The sequence below is a fragment of the Gymnodraco acuticeps genome, unplaced genomic scaffold (assembly GCF_902827175.1).
Source record: "Gymnodraco acuticeps unplaced genomic scaffold, fGymAcu1.1, whole genome shotgun sequence".
NCBI classification, from domain to species: domain Eukaryota; kingdom Metazoa; phylum Chordata; class Actinopteri; order Perciformes; family Bathydraconidae; genus Gymnodraco; species Gymnodraco acuticeps.
In genome coordinates this window covers 1-21,349 of record NW_022991567.1, presented here as the reverse complement: position 1 = coordinate 21,349, position 21,349 = coordinate 1, and the positions used below count along the sequence as shown (strand labels likewise).

The 21,349-nt window shown below is 39.8% G+C and overlaps 2 protein-coding genes across 2 annotated transcripts; both read right to left on the bottom strand.

The window, feature by feature from the left end:
• Window positions 1-472: 472 nt before the first annotated feature.
• Window positions 473-15,471, bottom strand: LOC117533576 (TBC1 domain family member 23-like; the record flags this gene model as incomplete). Its single annotated transcript, XM_034197408.1, has 5 exons — window positions 15,379-15,471; window positions 3,541-3,661; window positions 1,489-1,594; window positions 823-1,027; window positions 473-644 (listed from the first exon to the last, which is right to left on the bottom strand). Coding segments are annotated over exons 1-5 (645 nt in total), but the record flags the coding sequence as incomplete, so codon positions are not given.
• A 1,481-nt stretch (window positions 15,472-16,952) lies between these two features.
• tomm70a (translocase of outer mitochondrial membrane 70 homolog A (S. cerevisiae)) lies at window positions 16,953-19,173 on the bottom strand (the record flags this gene model as incomplete). Its single annotated transcript, XM_034197409.1, is given in 1 exon segment — window positions 16,953-19,173. A coding segment is annotated over 1 exon segment (156 nt), but the record flags the coding sequence as incomplete, so codon positions are not given.
• Between the last annotated feature and the right edge of the window lie 2,176 nt (window positions 19,174-21,349).

Sequence of the window (21,349 nt, the reverse complement as noted above, 5' to 3'; positions counted from 1 at the left end):
GACTGAATGACTGACTGACTGACTGAATGACTGACTGACTGACTGAATGACTGACTGAATGAATGACTGACTGAATGACAGACTGACTGACTGAATGACTGACTGAATGACTGACTGACTGACTGAACTGAATGACTGACTGAATGACTGACTGACTGAATGACTGACTGAATGACTGACTGAATGACTGACTGAATGAATGACTGAATGACTGACTGACTGACTGAATGACTGACTGACTGACTGAATGACTGACTGAATGACTGACTGACTGAATGACTGACTGACTGACTGAATGACTGACTGAATGACTGAATGACAGACTGACTGAATGAATGACTGAATGACTGACTGACTGAATGACTGAATGACTGAATGACTGACTGACTGACTGACTGACTGACTGAATGACTGACTGAATGACAGACTGAATGACAGACTGACTGACTGACTGACTGACTGACTGACTGACTGACTGACTGACTGAATGACAGACTGAATGACAGACTGTCAGGCGTACCCATGTGATGGCGTAGGAGTCGGGTGTGATCTTCTTGGTGTCCAGGAAGCTGCAAAGCTCTGGCTCGTGGTACTGCAGCAGCAGCCGGTAGAGGTGGAACGGCCGGCCGCTCGCTACGCACTCCCTGACATCAACACGGACAAAAACTCATTGTTTATTTTCAGCTAAATCTTATTTACAACATTTTGAGGAAAAATTTAGAAGAATTTTCAGAAAAAAGCCAACATTTTGAGAACAAGTAAGTTAAATAAATGGATCCTGAGATTGAGGCTCAAGCCGGGGGCCAGGGATTCGAGTGTTACCTGGGGATGTACTTGTTCATGACGGCGTAGAAGCAGTTGTAGAGGTCGCTGCGCGGCAGCTGCAGAGCGAGCAGAGGCTTCAGCAGCGGAGGCCAGCTCAGATCCACAGAGAACTGAAGGTTCCTGGACTTACAGTAGAACGTGATGACCGCCTCCACGTCACACACCATGTCTCTGCTGTCCTCCTCGCACACCTTCAGCTGGTCTGAGGAAACACACCAGGGTTTATACAAACAACAACATTTTTCTTTTCTTTTTTAACGCTGCTCGGACCGTCTGCACTGATGCACATTCCCAAAGATATTGAAGTGACTGTTATTTTGTACATATTGATTGTTGTGATTTTATTTATGTATTAATGTGTGCACATGTGTCTGATTGTGTATATATAGGATATACATATTTTTACATGCATTTGTTTTTGTGTTCTGGATTGTGGGAAGTAGTATTTCGATCTCTCTGAACACACAAACTGAAAGATTGACAACAAAGTTGACTTATAAAATAAACATTTCCCAAATTGGGATCAATAAAGTACTTCTTATATTATATTCAGAGAACTGTATTAATCCGGGGAGAAATTAGGAAACTAGAGTTAGATTAAAATGGATTAAAAAGGAAAGTAGAGGAAAGTGGAGGACAGAGGACGGAGGACAGAGGACTGACCAATGAGCTGCTGGCTGCTGGTGTGGATCAGGTTTTGCTCGGGGAGATCCAGAACTCCGTCCCACGGAGACAGACTGTCTCCTTTCCCTGAGACATTCAGAGCGATCTGCACAGAGGAGGGGACACTTTAAGAAGGGACACTTTAAGAAGGGACACTTTAGGTAGGGGGACACTTTAGGAAGGGGACACTTTAGGAAGGGGGACACTTTAGGTAGGGGGACACTTTAGGAAGGGGACACTTTAGGAAGGGGGACACTTTAGGTAGGGGACACTTTAAGAAGGGGACACTTTAGGTAGCACACTTTAGGTAGGGGGACACTTTAGGAAGGGGACACTTTAGGAAGGGGGACACTTTAGGAAGGGGACACTTTAGGAAGGGGGACACTTAAGGTAGGGGGACACTTTAGGTAGGGGGACACTTGAGGTAGGGGACACTTTAGGAAGGGGGACACTTTAGGTAGGGGGACACTTTAGGTAGCACACTTTAGGTAGGGGGACACTTTAGGAAGGGGACACTTTAGGAAGGGGGACACTTTAGGTAGGGGGACACTTTAGGTAAGGGGACACTTGAGGTAGGGGACACTTTAAGAGGGGAACATTTAGGCTGCTTCTCACTTCTCTTATTTCCTCGCTCCTCGGTCTCACCGGAAGTTGATTTGTCTGCGCCATCTTGAGGAGCGTCCCAGAGGCCTTATTTCTGCCGGAGGATCGAGGAGCGATAACCGAGGAACCACCAGACCATCCTCCGATGAAATCCTCAGACACTCGCACCGCCCCCTTACTGTGTATAGCTCACTGATTGGACGAGGCAGTTTCCCAGCGCAGTGAAGAAAACACATGAACCTCACGGGACTCACTCCTCAGTTTATACTGTGTTTTGTTTCAATTCATGTTTCATTTAGTTACAAATATGTGAAATATCTGAACAACAAAGTGGGTTAAAATCATTTTATTCATTTTTTGGAAACATTTTCATGATCGCTTTTTTCGTTTTCATTTATTGTCTCATTTCCAGTCAGTCATTAAGTGCTATTAAAATGTTAATGTGCTGCAAATCCACACAAACACACAAAGTGTGCAATGAATGTTATCTAACTGGGCTTTGATAGATAACATATCTCTCTTTCTTCTCTCAATTACTTTATTTCTATTGTGCACTCTAATCAATATTAATATAACTATTGTTCGTTTATACATTTTAAGAATGGCGTTTATCTTTTTGAGAATGAGCTCTTATTTTATTTTATTTATTGGGGTCTACAACAGATGATACAAATGTGTGTGTCAGTAAATGTGTACTAACAGAGGCGGGGGTGTGTGTGGAAACAACGGGGACAGAGCTGCTGTCAGACGATCAGCTGTGCAGCGTCATCACAAACGGACGTCGCTTCACGTGACGCTCCGGAGGAAAGGACGTCCCATTGCTCTGAAAACTCATTTCCCTGCTTCTCGTGGTTTCCTCTCTCCTTGCTTCCCTGGAGGGAGGGGCTAGACCAGTGTTTCTCAAACTTTTTCATACCAAGGACTTAACCAATAAAAAAACACTCGCGGACCACCTAACTCCACAAATATCCAAAAACACATCATTTTTTACAAATCGCCTGAAAATGGTACAAACAAGTGGCCACATGTGTGATGAAGGTGTTGCTCTGGGCTATATCATGCAATCGAAAGTGAAACTTAAGCTCACTCCATTGCGGAGATATTCCCGCGAGAGTGCGGAAAACTTAAATGTATTTATTTATTTAAAATCTGAAATGTTACCAATATACTCACGGACCACTAGGGGGCGATCACGGACCACCAGTGGTCCGCGGACCACACTTTGAGAAGCACTGGACTAGACGCAGGGAAACGACGCAAGTGAGGGAAGCAAGGATTGAAGTTAAGAGACGTGAGATGCAGCCTTAGACACTTTGGGAAGGGACACTTTGGGAAGGGACACTTTGGGAAGGGACACTTTGGGAAGGGACACTTTGGGAAGGGATCCTTTAAGGAAGTGTTAGCTGCTGTGACGCTGCAGGACGACTGAAGAGTTCTGCTTCCTCTCACCTTCCACATCTTGGCTCTGTGCTGGGCCGAGCTCTCCTGGAGGACCCCTCTCTCCTGGAGGACCCCTCTCTCAGTCTCCATGTCAGAGCCCGAGTCCAGAGCCTCCATCAGATCCTGGTCCCTGGGGGGGAGATCAGGTTGAAGGACTTTGTATACTGCAGGGTAGCTGGTGGATTTACTCCAGGTGGAACTAAAGTCTGATTCAACACTTGGTTAGATTTACCATCATTCATCTGTGAAGTAACTAAAGTATTAAATACATGGAGTGGAGTAGAAGTACACCATGTACCTCTGAACTGTAGTAGAAGTACACCATGTACCTCTGAACTGGAGTAGAAGTACACCATGTACCTTTGAACTGTAGTAGAAGTACACCATGTACCTCTGAACTGTAGTAGAAGTACACCATGTACCTCTGAACTGTAGTAGAAGTACACCATGTACCTCTGAACTGTAGTAGAAGTACACCATGTACCTCTGAACTGTAGTAGAAGTACACCATGTACCTCTGAACTGTAGTAGAAGTACACCATGTACCTCTGAACTGGAGTAGAAGTACACTATGTACCTCTGAACTGCAGTAGAAGTACACCATGTACCTCTGAACTGTAGTAAAAGTACTCCATGTACCTCTGAACTGTAGTAGAAGTACACAGTAGCATACATGGAATACTCACTAAAGTAGAAGTACCTCTAAGTAGTACTTGAGTAGATGTAGTGGAGGTGTTGGACTGTAGCTCAAACTGTTCCCAGGCGATCAACTCAGACATGTGTGATATTTAGTAATCAACACTCAGCTAGCTTTAATGCTGCTCAGTGGACAGAGCTGAGTCCTGCAGCTTCATGTCTACAGCCTGCTGGTGAATGAAGGCTTTAATGCTGCTCAGTGGAGAGAGCTGAGTCCTGCAGCTTCATGTCTACAGCCTGCTGGTGAATGAAGGCTTTAATGCTGCTCAGTGGACAGAGCTGAGTCCTGCAGCTTCATGTCTACAGCCTGCTGGTGAATGAAGGCTTTAATGCTGCTCAGTGGACAGAGCTGAGTCCTGCAGCTTCATGTCTACAGCCTGCTGGTGAATGAAGGCTTTAATGCTGCTCAGTGGAGAGAGCTGAGTCCTGCAGCTTCATGTCTACAGCCTGCTGGTGAATGAAGGCTTTAATGCTGCTCAGTGGACAGAGCTGAGTCCTGCAGCTTCATGTCTACAGCCTGCTGGTGAATGAAGGCTTTAATGCTGCTCAGTGGACAGAGCTGAGTCCTGCAGCTTCATGTCTACAGCCTGCTGGTGAATGAAGGCTTTAATGCTGCTCAGTGGAGAGAGCTGAGTCCTGCAGCTTCATGTCTACAGCCTGCTGGTGAATGAAGGCTTTAATGCTGCTCAGTGGAGAGAGCTGAGTCCTGCAGCTTCATGTCTACAGCCTGCTGGTGAATGAAGGCTTTAATGCTGCTCAGTGGACAGAGCTGAGTCCTGCAGCTTCATGTCTACAGCCTGCTGGTGAATGAAGGCTTTAATGCTGCTCAGTGGACAGAGCTGAGTCCTGCAGCTTCATGTCTACAGCCTGCTGGTGAATGAAGGCTTTAATGCTGCTCAGTGGACAGAGCTGAGTCCTGCAGCTTCATGTCTACAGCCTGCTGGTGAATGAAGGCTTTTGACTCGAATGTATTTGTTACCGGTGTTTTAATAATGTTCCGTTTCCTCCACTGACTCTCAGCTGAGATGCTTTCCGGTTCAGATGAACTACATGATTTAACAACTACATAGATTATGATAAAGTATTTGAAAAACATGATAGAAATGTAAAAAGCGCTTTATAGAGTTATCTTTATCTTGTTACGAATTCAGCAGCACTTCAAATGGAAGACTTGATGAAGTGAATTTATCTGCAGCTTCCTTTGGTTCTGAGTTTCTCTACGGTCTGTGCAGAAAAGCGCCTGCTAAACGATACGTAATGCAACGATACGTAACGTAATGATACGTAACGTAATGATACGTAACGATACGTAATGTAATGATACGTAACGTAATGATACGTAACGTAATGATACGTAACGATACGTAATGTAATGATACGTAACATAATGATACGTAATGCAATGATACGTAATGATACGTAACGTAATGATACGTAACGATACGTAACGTAATGATACGTAATGCAATGATACGTAATGATACGTAATTAGGGATGTCCCGATCACCTTTTTTTGCTCCCGATCCGATTCCGATCATTTGATTTTGACAATCTGCCGATACCGATTTTCCCGATCCGATCTTTATGCATTAAGAGAAAACAAAGGTAACAGATAACGGCTGGTCGTCCAACGCGATGAATTCAGCTATCTTGGCTGTTATTTGTTTGGCCTTTTCATTGTTCTGGGGCCGTTTCTCTTTCCTTTTGAAAGTCTCTAAAGTGTCGGTTGTTTCCGTGCCGTTCCCCGAGTGGCCGCTGTGTACTCGTCGTGTTGTTGGTGTTTGTTTCTCAGGTGGCGTATTAGATTGGTCGTGTTGAACGTAGCTCTGTTCTTTCCACCACGCGGAACCTCCGCCTTGCAAACATTGCATCTGGCTGTTACACTGCCTTCGCTTTCAATTTTATAATACTTCCAAACTCCTGACATGTTCTCTGTCCCGACTCCCGAGTCACCAGCTGAACGTAGCCTCTCGTTAGCTGCTGCTATCAGACACTGCGCCCACTCTGTTGCTTTGAGAGAAATAAGCAACACATGATGTTGTGTAATTTTAAACCAAAACTAAGGCCTCAGGATGACTTTAAGACGTGAACATGGTCATTTTTGTTTTGTAACATTAAATAAAATAATACAAATATTTTATAACAAAAGATAAATAAATAATAATAATTCACGATCCCCGATTTTTTTCTCCCGATTCCGATCTTTTGAAAATCACGTGATCGGCTCCGATCCCCGATCACGTGATCGGCTCCGATCCCCGATCACGTGATCGGATCGGAACATCTCTATACGTAATGCAATGATACGTAATGATACGTAACGTAATGATACGTAACGATACGTAATGTAATGATACGTAATGCAATGATACGTAATGATACGTAACGTAATGATACGTAACGATACGTAATGTAATGATACGTAATGTAATGATACGTAACGTAATGATACGTAATGCAATGATACGTAATGATACGTAACGTAATGATACGTAACGATACGTAATGTAATGATACGTAATGTAATGATACGTAACGTAATGATACGTAATGCAATGATACGTAATGATACGTAACGTAATGATACGTAACGATACGTAATGTAATGATACGTAATGTAATGATACGTAACGTAATGATACGTAATGCAATGATACGTAATGCAATGATACGTAATGATACGTAACGTAATGATACGTAACGATACGTAATGTAATGATACGTAATGCAATGATACGTAACTAGAGATGTCCCGATCCGAAAAAAAATCATTTTATTTAATGTTACAAAAAAGTATCGTTACATTACGTATTACGTATATTATGTCTTAAAGTCATCCTGAGGACTTAGTTTTGGTTTAAAATGACTCAACATCATGTGTTGCTTTCTTTGGGCTTGTTTTCAGACCTGGTTATCTCTCTCAAAGCAACAGAGTGGGCGCAGTGTCTAATAGTAGCAGCTAACGAGAGGCTACGTTCAGCTGGTGACTCGGGACGGAGAAAATGTCAGGAGTTTGGAAGTATTATAAAAGCGAAAGCGAAGGCAGTGTAACAGCCAGATGCAATGTTTGCAAGAAGGAGGTTCCGCGTGGTGGAAAGAACAGAGCTACGTTCAACACGACCAATCTAACACGATTGTTTTTTTTTTCATTTTTTCCCCCGTTTTAAAAAAAAAAAAAATTGAATTTATTGAAATCTCCAATATCAACGTAAGAGCTTGAGCCTCTTCGGGGGTGCTAACACTTAACCATAAACGTTATCGTTTACTTTCTCCGTCTTTATATGTAGATATTACTTTTCTCCGTTAATCTCCGTCACGTTGTTTCCATAGCAACAACAACTTCCTGTTAACAGCGCTACCTCTCCTTCAAAATAAAAGCATGTCCATAAATAGGAAGCCAAGACAAATTACACTTAAGACACAACTGCAACGAAAGTAACAAACACAAAGCGATATCCTTTTCAATTTCAAAGAACACAAGTTGGGTTACATTAACAAATAACTACAAAACAACAATACTGTAGAACAACAGAAAGAAGAGGTTCGCTGCTGATTACTGTTGAATGGTGTTACTCCAGTAAAATGGAAATATAATACTTTGTTTATTCATGTTATGTTAAGCTGCTGTTGTTCATTGCATTAATACTAGACTAGTTAGTCTTAAGGCTAGAATTCTGCACTAAGCCATGTTTTCATTTCATTGTATTATTTGTGACTGAATGTGAACGTGTGATGCGAGTCCAGCTACCTCTTTCCAGTAGAGCTAGTTTTGTTGTGTATCAACTGAACTGATCCAATGCTGCTGTGAACAAAAGAAGCTATATCCATGTTGGATAGAATGGATAGCTGGGTTCTGTCATTTAAATAAAAAAATAACCTTAAGGGAAAACTTGAATGCTTTGTTTTCTCTTATTGCATAAAGATCGGATCGGGAAAAATCGGTATCGGCAGATTGTCAAAATCAAATGATCGGAATCGGATCGGGAGCAAAGAAAGGTGATCGGGACATCCCTATACGTAACGTAATGTAATGATACGTAATGCAATGATACGTAACGATGCGTAATAATACGTAACGATACGTAATGTAACGATACGTAAAGTAACGATACGTAATGTAACGATACGTAATGTAATGATACGTAACGATACGTAACGATACGTAATGTAACGATACGTAATGCAACGATACGTAACGTAATGATACGTAATGCAATGATACGTAATGCAATGATACGTAATGTAATGATACGTAACGATACGTAACGATACGTAATGCAACGATACGTAACGTAATGTAATGATACGTAATGTAACGATACGTAATGATACGTAACGATACGTAATGTAACGATACGTAATGCAACGATATGCAATGTAATGATACGTAATGATACGTAACGATACGTAACGATACGTAATGTAACGATACGTAATGTAACGATACGTAACGATACGTAATGTAACGATACGTAATGTAACGTAATGATACGTAACGATACGTAATGTAACGATACGTAAAGTAACGATACGTAATGTAACGATACGTAATGTAATGATACGTAATGCAATGATACGTAAAGTAATGATACGTAATGCAATGATACGTAATGTAACGATACGTAATGTAACGATACGTAATGTAACGATACGTAATGTAACGATACGTAATGCAACGATACGTAATGTAATGATACGTAATGCAATGATACGTAATGTAATGATACGTAATGTAACGATACGTAATGTAACGATACGTAATGTAACGATACGTAATGTAACGATACGTAATGCAATGATACGTAAAGTAATGATACGTAATGCAATGATACGTAATGTAACGATACGTAATGTAACGATACGTAATGTAACGATACGTAATGTAATGATACGTAATGCAATGATACGTAATGTAATGATACGTAATGTAACGATACGTAATGCAATGATACGTAAAGTAATGATACGTAATGTAACGATACGTAATGTAACGATACGTAATGTAATGATACGTAATGCAATGATACGTAATGTAACGATACGTAATGTAACGATACGTAATGTAACGATACGTAATGTAATGATACGTAATGCAATGATACGTAAAGTAATGATACGTAATGCAATGATACGTAATGTAACGATACGTAATGTAACGATACGTAATGTAACGATACGTAATGTAACGATACGTAAAGTAATGATACGTAATGTAACGATACGTAATGTAACGATACGTAATGCAACGATATGTAATGTAATGATACGTAACGATACGTAATGTAATGATACGTAATGCAATGATACGTAATGTAATGATACGTAATGCAATGATACGTAAAGTAATGATACGTAATGCAATGATACGTAATGTAACGATACGTAATGTAACGATACGTAATGTAACGATACGTAATGTAACGATACGTAATGCAATGATACGTAATGTAATGATACGTAATGCAACGATATGTAATGTAATGATACGTAACGATACGTAACTATACGTAATGTAACGATACGTAATGTAACGATACGTAACGATACGTAATGTAACGATACGTAATGTAACGTAATGATACGTAATGCAATGATACGTAATGTAATGATACGTAACGATACGTAATGTAACGATACGTAAAGTAATGATACGTAATGTAATGATACGTAACGATACGTAACGATACGTAATGTAACGATACGTAATGTAACGATACGTAATGTAACGATACGTAATATAACGATACGTAATGTAATGATACGTAATGTAACGATACGTAACGATACGTAACGATACGTAACGATACGTAACGATACGTAATGTAACGATACGTAACGATACGTAACGATACGTAACGCAATGATACGTAATGCAATGATACGTAACGATACGTAACGCAATGATACATAATGCAATGATACGTAACGTAATGTAATGATACGTAACGATACGTAATGTAACGATACGTAATGTAACGATACGTAATGTAACGATACGTAATGTAACGATACGTAACGATACGTAATGTAACGATACGTAATGCAATGATACGTAACGATACGTAATGTAACGATACGTAATGCAATAATACGTAACGATACGTAATGTAACGATACGTAACGCAATGATACATAATGCAATGATACGTAACGATACGTAATGTAACGATACGTAATGATACGTAACGATACGTAACGCAATGATACGTAATGCAATGATACGTAACGATACGTAACGCAATGATACATAATGCAATGATACGTAACGATATGTAATGATACGTAACGCAATGATACGTAACGATACGTAACGATACGTAATGATACGTAACGATACGTAACGCAATGATACGTAACGTAATGTAATGATACGTAACGATACGTAATAATACGTAACGATACGTAATGCAACGATACGTAATGATACGTAACGATACGTAATGATACGTAACGATACGTAACGCAATGATACGTAACGTAATGTAATGATACGTAACGATACGTAATAATACGTAACGATACGTAATGCAACGATACGTAACGATACGTAATAATACGTAACGATACGTAATGTAATGATACGTAACGATACGTAACGTAATGTAATGATACGTAACGATACGTAATGTAACGATACGTAATGTAACGATACGTAATGTAACGATACGTAACGATACGTAATGATACGTAACGATACGTAACGCAATGATACGTAACGTAATGATACGTAATGCAACGAAACATAACGTAATGTAATGATACGTAACATAATGTAATGATACGTAACGATACGTAATAATACGTAACGATACGTAATGTAATGATACGTAACGATACGTAATGATACGTAACGCAATGATACGTAACGTAATGCAATGATACGTAACGATACGTAATAATACGTAACGATACGTAATGTAACGATACGTAACGTAATGATACGTAATGCAACGATACGTAACGTAATGTAACGATACGTAACGTAACGATACGTAATGTAACGATACGTAACGTAATGTAATGATACGTAATAATACGTAACAATACGTAATGTAACGATACGTAATAATACGTAACAATACGTAATGTAACGATACGTAACGTAATGATACGTAATGCAACGATACATAACGTAATGTAATGATACGTAATGTAATGATACGTAACGATACGTAATAATACGTAACGATACGTAACATAATGTAATGATACGTAATGATACGTAACGTAATGTAACGATACGTAACGATACGTAATAATACGTAACGATACGTAATGCAACGATACGTAATAATGAGTAACGATACGTAATGTAACGACACGTAACGTAATGTAATGATACGTAACATAATGATACGTAACAATACGTAATGTAACGATACGTAACGTAATGATACGTAATGCAACGATACGTAACGTAATGATACGTAACGTAATGATACGTAACGTAATGATACGTAACGTAATGTAATGATACGTAACGTAACGATACGTAATGTAATGATACGTAACGTAATGTAATGATACGTAATGTAACGATACGTAACGTAATGTAATGATACGTAATGCAACGATACGTAACGATACGTAACATAATGTAATGATACGTAACGATACGTAACATAATGTAATGATACGTAACGATACGTAACATAATGTAATGATACGTAATGCAACGATACGTAATGTAACGATACGTAATGTAATGATACGTAATGCAACGATACGTAATAATACGTAACGATACGTAATGCAACGATACGTAATGTAATGATACGTAATGTAACGATACGTAACGTAATGTAATGATACGTAACGTAATGCAACGATACATAACGTAATGCAACGATACGTAACGATACGTAACATAATGTAATGATACGTAATGCAACGATACGTAACGTAATGCAATGATACGTAATGTAATGATACGTAATGTAACGATACGTAACGTAATGTAATGATACGTAACGTAATGATACGTAATGCAACGATACATAACGTAATGTAATGATACGTAACATAATGTAATGATACGTAACATAATGTAATGATACGTAATGCAACGATACGTAACATAATGTAATGATACGTAATGCAACGATACGTAACATAATGTAATGATACGTAATGCAACGATACATAACGTAATGTAATGATACGTAATGTAATGTAATGATACGTAACATAATGTAATGATACGTAACGTAATGATACGTAATGTAACGATACGTAACGTAATGTAATGATACGTAATGCAACGATACGTAACATAATGTAATGATACGTAACGATACGTAATAATACGTAACGATACGTAACGTAATGTAATGATACGTAATGTAATGATACGTAACGTAATGTAATGATACGTAACGTAATGATACGTAATGCAACGATACATAACGTAATGTAATGATACGTAATGTAACGATACGTAACGTAATGTAATGATACGTAATGCGATGATACGTAATGTAACGATACATAACGTAATGTAATGATACGTAATGCAATGATACGTAATGTAACGATACGTAACATAATGCAATGATACGTAACATAACGTAATGATACGTAATGTAACGATACGTAACGTAATGTAATGATACGTAACGTAATGATACGTAATGTAACGATACGTAACGTAATGTAATGATACGTAACGATACGTAACGATACGTAACGTAATGTAATGATACGTAACGTAATGATACGTAATGCAACGATACATAACGTAATGCAATGATACGTAATGTAACGATACGTAACGTAATGCAATGATACGTAACGTAATGATACGTAATGTAACGATACGTAACGTAATGTAACGATACGTAACGTAATGCAATGATACGTAACGTAATGATACGTAATGCAACGATACATAACGTAATGTAATGATACGTAATGCAATGATACGTAACGTAATGCAATGATACGTAACGTAATGATACGTAATGCAACGAAACATAACGTAATGTAATGATACGTAATGCAACGATACGTAACGTAATGCAATGATACGTAACGTAATGATACGTAATGCAACGATACATAACGTAATGTAATGATACGTAACATAATGTAATGATACGTAACGATACGTAATAATACGTAACGATACGTAATGTAACGATACGTAACGTAATGTAATGATACGTAACGATACGTAATAATACGTAACGATACGTAATGTAACGATACGTAATAATACGTAACGATACGTAATGTAACGATACGTAACGTAATGTAATGATACGTAACGATACGTAATAATACGTAACGATACGTAATGTAACGATACGTAACGTAATGTAATGATACGTAATGCAATGATACGTAATGCAACGATACGTAATGTAACGATACGTAACGTAATGTAATGATACGTAATGTAATGATACGTAATGCAATGATACGTAATGTAATGATACGTAATGTATTCATTATAAAAGAAAACATAATGATGACGGTCTAAACATCACTCTGTAAAATGGAACTGAAGCTCTCACTGGATCAAAGTTCGATCTCTACCTCTGAGATGGAGCGAAATACTCAAATACAAATACCTGAGATGTGTACTTTGGTACAGATAAGTACTGACTAGTACTTGGGTACAGACTAGTACTCAGACTAGTACTCAGACTAGTACTTGAGTACAGACTAGTACTCAGACTAGTACTCCGACTAGTACTTGAGTACAGACTAGGTAAAGATTAATACTTGAGTACAGTCTAATACCTGGGTACAGACTGGGTACAGACTAACACCTGGGTGAATGTTCTTAGGAACCCTTCTGTTGTTAGACTCGTGTCATTAAAGCACACATGTGTCAAACTCAAGGCCCGGGGGTCAAATCAGGCCCTTGGTGGATTTAATTTGGGCCCGCAGGATACTTTCTAATTGCTATTAGATCTGGCCCTCCGGTATATTGCTCTCACACATAGGGTCTCCTCCGCTCAGAGCCTGAGCCCAAACATTGATGACCTTGCACCCAAGATGAGAGGCCAAGTATCTGAGCTAGCATCACAGAGCAGCACACTGAGTTCAATGGATGCTTCCTTCTGCACTTTCTCTCAGGACAACAGGGCATGTTTGGTTTCTCTGTGAGGGAATAGTTTTGTTGAAGCTGTTGTTGGCCTGTGGGGAAATGTACTCATCAGAAATGACTCTGGAGAAGCTGCAGATAGAGCCATCAGAAATGACTCTGGAGAAGCTGCAGATAGAGCCATCAGAAATGACTCTGGAGAAGCTGCAGATAGAGCCATCAGAAATGACTCTAAGCTGCAGATAGAGCCATCAGAAATGACTCTAAGCTGCAGATAGAGCCATCAGAAATGACTCTAAGCTGCAGATAGAGCCATCAGAAATGACTCTAAGCTGCAGATAGAGCCATCAGAAATGACTCTGGAGAAGCTGCAGATAGAGCCATCAGAAATGACTCTAAGCTGCAGATAGAGCCATCAGAAATGACTCTGGAGAAGCTGCAGATAGAGCCATCAGAAATGACTCTGGAGAAGCTGCAGATAGAGCCATCAGAAATGACTCTGGAGAAGCTGCAGATAGAGCCATCAGAAATGAATGCAACTGATTATTTAATGTGTAATGTTGTTTTTATAAGCAATAATTTAAGCTTTGTTAGTTCCAGGTTTAATATGTGCAATAAGTTCATTTCAATGAGTTGTTACCAGTCTGGCCCTCCACTAGTACCCATTGTTTTAAATTGTGGCCCACTGTGTGTTTGAGTTTGACCCCCTGGCTTAGAGGAACTGACAGGATGTCTCTTCGGTTTAAAGGGAAGAAACACCGGCTAGTTATTGTTAGCTTACTGGCTAACAGGCTTCCCTTAATACGAGTCAATGGCAGAAATGAAGTGATAGGAACGTAAATCCTTGGACGGATCTTTCTCTGAAGCTCTTCATGTTCTTAACTCGGATGTATATAGGCTACACACGAATGTAATCAAACCAGGCTAATTAGCATTAGCATGTGCTAACGGGTAGCACCCAGAGGAACACAGTAACTACGCAGTGTAATATTTAGATATTAACCATGACACCCTGTCAGGTCAAGCTCGCCCAGGTGTTCGACAGAGGAGTACAGGTGTGATGAAGGTGTGATGAAGGTGAGATAGAGAGAGATGCTCACCAGCTGCCATGAAGAGCTTCCTCCTCCACACAGTCCGCCATGGTTCTGATGACGAAGCAACGTCAGCGACGTCGACACGGTGGACGTGTCGGCCGCCGTCAGTGATCAATGAGCTGTTGCAACTGATCAACTAATCGGTCTGATTTTGGTTAAGAGGTCATTAAGTAAAGCCTTCATGTGTGTCGCGAGGCTCCTTCTCTCTGAAATACACAGTGTCTTTCTTTAAAAACTAAAAACAATATATTTCTGCTAATACTTGTTTTGTATTTGGTTGACAGATAACTCAAGTATTATAATTATATTATCTCTTTTTATGGAGAAAAGAGACACTTTTGAGTAAAGTCAGAATATTTAGATTCTGAGAAAAAAGTCAGAATTGTTTTATTTTAAGAAAAATATTTAGAGTTTTGAGAGAAAAGCCATAATGTCGAGATGCTGAGACCAGCCTTCTGATCCCAGGGCCCAGGAGTTCAAAGCTTTTCATCTCAATCAGATCCGATCAGATTTTGAAATCCCATGTGTTGTGATCCAGGATCAGACAAATCGGACAAATGTTGTCCCTGGAGTTCAAAGCAATTCAGGATCACCCTGATCCAGATTACGACTTTTCAAGATGACTAGATCCTGAATATCAGAGCTTTAATCCCACCGAGCGCCACCTAGTGGACATGAAAAATAATACAAGGAAGACAAGAGCCCACATTGCAGAGACATCTATTGTCTGCACTTACTTCTGAAAAGTGATGACAGATGGTGGACTTTTTTTGTTGTTGAAGATATTTTTAATTTAATCGAAATTACATTTGTGATTGACAATCTTTGTTGTGATACTTTTATGAGCATAAACATTTATGTCATCAACATTTGGTTGAAAACTAAACAGGCCACAAACGTGAGCAAAAAATGGAAAAATAAAATGTATTTCCAATGAAGGCAAAAAATGGTGTATTATTTCAGTTAACAAACTTTGCCATCTAATTTAAATTGAAACATATTTAACAATAAATGGTACAGTACATGTTGCTCTGGTAATCCACTGGAAACCCACCCCTCTGGTGGGATCAGGATAATCCAGTTTTTTGGGATCAAACTGATCCCAATCCTGTGTTGTCGGTTTGAACCCGTTTTGAAGATTTGATCCAGATTAAAGCTTGGATTGGATTTCCTGATCTGATCGGATATCAAAGTGATCCTCATCTTGTTTGGTTTTGAACTCCCCAAAATCCAGATCTGATCTGATCAGATGGGGATTAAAAGTGTTGAACTCCTGGGCCCAGGAGATATCAGGAGGTTAGCGAGAGCTTTAGATCTGGATGAACTTGAAACAAAGATGTTCCCATAAGCATCTGTGTGATACTGTATTTCATTCGTCTCCATATTGAAGGGAAAGCTTTCAGATGTCGTAAAAAGAACAGTCTTTGAGACGTAATGGAATATTGAAGAGCGGCAACTGGAAATACTGAAGGACTGAGAACAATACTTGAGTACTCAGTTACTGGTCATCACTGATCCATATTAGTCAACAGATCAATAGGTTGTAGAGGTTTGAGGAAATCTTGCAAAGTTCAAATTGATTTCAGGAAGTTATAACTTTATTAGGATTCATTTTGTCTTTCACTTTGGTCACCGTACAGATCACGAAATATGTCAGTGTAATCTATATCAAACAGTGTGTGTGAGTGTATCTGTGAGTGAGCGTGTCTGTGTCCGTCTGTGTGTCTGCTGGTGGCTACATGTAGTTCCTGAAAGTGTAAGAACATGTCTGCAGAGAGGAATCGTCATCAGCTGCAGCTTCAATGATTCGGTTCCTTGGCGTTTCCACACATTCAATAAAATGTAAATACTTTTATTTATTTTCTTTACAAAGTACGGATGCTACTGGAGAGCCAACCCACGCCCTGCATCGGGAGAAGACGCGACCAGGCTCGGGTCGTGGCAATATCATTTGAAAAGGACAGAAAAATAAACATCTCACAATAAAATAAAAATGAATCTGAATGAATCTCGGGAACACGACGCTGTCCGATCCCTCGTGACGTCTGCGCACACAAACCAAACTAAAGACATGACGTTGTTTCTCTAATCAGAGACACACCTTTATGGTTTCCTGGTGTTCAAGCACGAGCATTGCATTTACATTTATTTATAAAGTGAACATGCTGCACAAAGTATATAAAAAAAAGAATTAGAGAAACAAGCAATCCCAATCATAATTAAAAAACAAACAGTTGAGGATGCTAAGCTAACCGCTAACCTCTGCAGCCCGTACCCATGGGATCAGTTCCAGCGTTACAAACAGACGTTACACACGGACTATAACCATTCAGAAATCAAAGAGTGTGTTGTTGATGATGATGATGGGGGGGGGGGGGGGACACACACACACACACACTTTAGATCAGCATACATTAACAGTCCATTCAAAAAGCTCACAGTATTCTCTGCAGGTTTGAAAGCCTTGAAGTCAGTAAATCAACAGACTGCACACTTCACATGGTTACTACTCGCTTAGATTTAGACGTGTTGACATGTGTTCCTCTCTACAGAGAACGCTCAGTGTCCTCTGAGGGTCCGATAATGGTGGGTTAAAGGGGCAGTTTGCATGTTTAAAGTGGGGTTGCATGATGTTCTCCTGCAGTGGGAAACAGACGCTAAGCAGAGAAGTGCTGAGCGATTGCTTTAGGACATATCGGGTAGTGCACGCTTTATTCAGAGCCTCACCTCGGGTCAGACTGAGGCGTCTCTGCTAGACTACCAGACTGCATTGAGAGGAACAGTCTTTCCAGCAGGAGTTTCTGGCGCCTGCCTCCATCGGTTAGATCTGATACGGTTAGTTTGGAAACCCCAACGTCACCAAAACAAAGCCTTCATGTGTGTCACGAGTCACTCTGAAGTGTCTTTCTTTAAAAACTCAAAACACAATATATTTATGCTAATACTTGTTTTGTATTTGGATGACAGATAACCAAAGTATTATTATCATTATATTATATCTTTTGTTTTCTGAGAAAGAAGACAATTGAGTAAAAAGTCAGAATATTTAGATTTTGAAAAAGAAAGTCATTATTTTTGAAATGTTGAGAAAAAAAGTCAGGATTTTAAGATTTTAAGAAAATATTTAGAATTGAGAGAAAAGTCATAATGTTGCGATGCTGAGACCAGCCTTCTGAGTCCCAGGAGATACGAGAGGAAGTTAGCGAGAGCTTTTAGATCTGGATGAACTTGAAAAAGTTCCCATAAGCATCTGTGTGATCAATACTGTTCAAAGCATCATGTCTGATAGCACATCGTACACCTATTAATCAAGGCAGCGTAAGACCAGAAACTCCCGCGATCAGTGACTCGTCTTCTCAGTGGAGTCCGGCTTCCTGTCTGTTTCTCCATCCTGTATCACCTGACTGTTCCCATTGCTCATACAACCACTTTAAGAACACCCAAACTGCCCCACACCTGCCACCAGAGGCCAGCACTGCAGCCATGGTGAGCATGGATCCTTCGTTCTATGATAGCAACCCCCGTCATGTGACGTAAACACTGTGTATATTATACTCAGGGCTCTTTGTTGTATTTTTTTTTTTCTTTTTTACAAATCAGAGTTAGGTGAGACATTAACACGGAGGGTTCAGAGATGTGTTGGCGTTACAGAGTCGGAGGCTTCAGCCCGTACTTCTTGGCCACCTCGGTCTGAGCGTAGGCGGCGTCACATAGCGAGTACAGGTGAGCCATCTCCATCTCTGACTTGGCCAGGTTTATGGCCTTGTTGAACATGTCGATCGCACGGTCCAGATTTCCCCTGAAAACGAGAAAAGGCTCGGGTTATTTCACACAAAGCAGAAAGATGGTGTATATCAGTATGTAGTGTCTCTACTTTAAAGAGTCCTCTCCTGCTGATGTTCAGGTGTATATCAGTATGTAGTGTCTCTACTTTAAAGAGTCCTCTCCTGCTGATGTTCAGGTGTATATCAGTATGTACTGTCTCTACTTTAAAGAGTCCTCTCCTGCTGATGGTTCAGGTGTATATCAGTATGTAGTGTCTCTACTTTAAAGAGTTCTCTCCTGCTGATGTTCAGGTGTATATCAGTATGTAGTGTCTCTACTTTAAAGAGTTCTCTCCTGCTGATGTTCAGGTGTATATCAGTATGTAGTGTCTCTACTTTAAAGAGTCCTCTCCTGGCTGATGTTCAGGTGTATATCAGTATGTAGTGTCTCTACTTTAAAGAGTCCTCTCCTGCTGATGTTCAGGTGTATATCAGTATGTAGCGTCTCTACTTTAAAGAGTCCTCTCTGCTGATGTTCAGGTGTATATCAGTATGTAGCGTCTCTACTTTAAAGAGTCCTCTCCTGCTGATGTTCAGGTGTATATCAGTATGTAGTGTCTCTACTTTAAAGAGTCCTCTCCTGCTGATGTTCAGGTGTGTATCAGTATGTAGTGTCTCTACTTTAAAGAGTTCTCTCCTGCTGATGTTCAGGTGTATATCAGTATGTAGTGTCTCTACTTTAAAGAGTCCTCTCCTGCAGATGTTCAGGTGTATATCAGTATGTAGTGTCTCTACTTTAAAGAGTTCTCTCCTGCTGATGTTCAGGTGTATATCAGTATGTAGTGTCTCTACTTTAAAGAGTCCTCTCCTGCTGATGTTCAGAGTGTATATCAGTATGTAGTGTCTCTACTTTAAAGAGTCCTCTCTGCTGATGTTCAGGTGTATATCAGTATGTAGCGTCTCTACTTTAAAGAGTCCTCTCCTGCTGATGTTCAGGTGTATATCAGTAATGTAGCGTCTCTACTTTAAAGAGTCCTCTCCTGCTGATGTTTCAGGTGTATATCAGTATGTAGTGTCTCTACTTTAAAGAGTTCTCTCCTGCTGATGTTCAGGTGTATATCAGTATGTAGTGTCTCTACTTTAAAGAAGTCCTCTCCTGCTGATGTTCAGGTGTATATCAGTATGTAGTGTCTCTACTTTAAAGAGTCCTCTCCTGCTGATGTTCAGGTGTATATCAGTAATGTAGTGTCTCTACTTTAAAGAGTCCTCTCTTGCTGATGTTCAGGTGTATATATCAATATGTAGTGTCTCTACTTTAAAGAGTCCCTCTCCTGCTGATGTTCAGGTGTATATCAGTATGTAGTGTCTCTACTTTAAAGAGTCATCTCCTGCTGATGTTCAGGTGTATATCAGTATGTAGTGTCTCTACTTTAAAGAGGTCCCTCTCCTGCTGATGTTCGGTGTATATCAGTATGTAGTGTCTCTACTTTAAAAGAGTCCCTCTCCTGCTGATGTTCAGGTTGTATATCAGTATGTAGTGTCCTCTACTTTAAGAGTCCTCTCCTGCTGATGTGCAGGTGTATATCAGCATGTAGTGTCTCTACTTTAAAGAGTCCTCTCCTGCTGATGTTCAGGTGTATAATCAGCATGTAGTGTCTCTACTTTAAAGAGTCTTCTCCTGCCTGATGTTCAGGTGTATATCAGTATGTAGTGCCTCTACTTTAAAGAGTCCTCTCCTGCTGATGTTCAGGTGTATATCAGTATGTAGTGTCTCTACTTTAAAGAGTCCTCTCCTGCTGATGTTCAGGTGTATATCAGTATGTAGTGTCTCTACTTTAAAGAGTCCTCTCCTGCTGATGTTCAGGTGTGTATCAGTATGTAGTGTCTCTACTTTAAAGAGTCCCTCCTGCTGATGTTCAGGTGTATATCAGTGTGTAGTTCTCTACTTTAAAGAGTCCTCTCCTGCTGATGTTCAGGGTGTATCAGTATGTAGTGTCTCTACTTTAAAGAGTCCTCTCCTGCTGATGTTCAGGTGTATATCAGTATGTAGTGTCTCACTTTAAAGAGTCCTCTCCTGCTGTGTTCAGGTGTATATCAGTGTAGTGTCTCTACTTTAAAGAGTCCTCTCCTGCTGATGTTCAGGTGTGATCTCAGTATGTACTACAGTGTCTCTACTTTAAAGAGTCCTCTCCTGCTGTTTTCAGGTGTATATC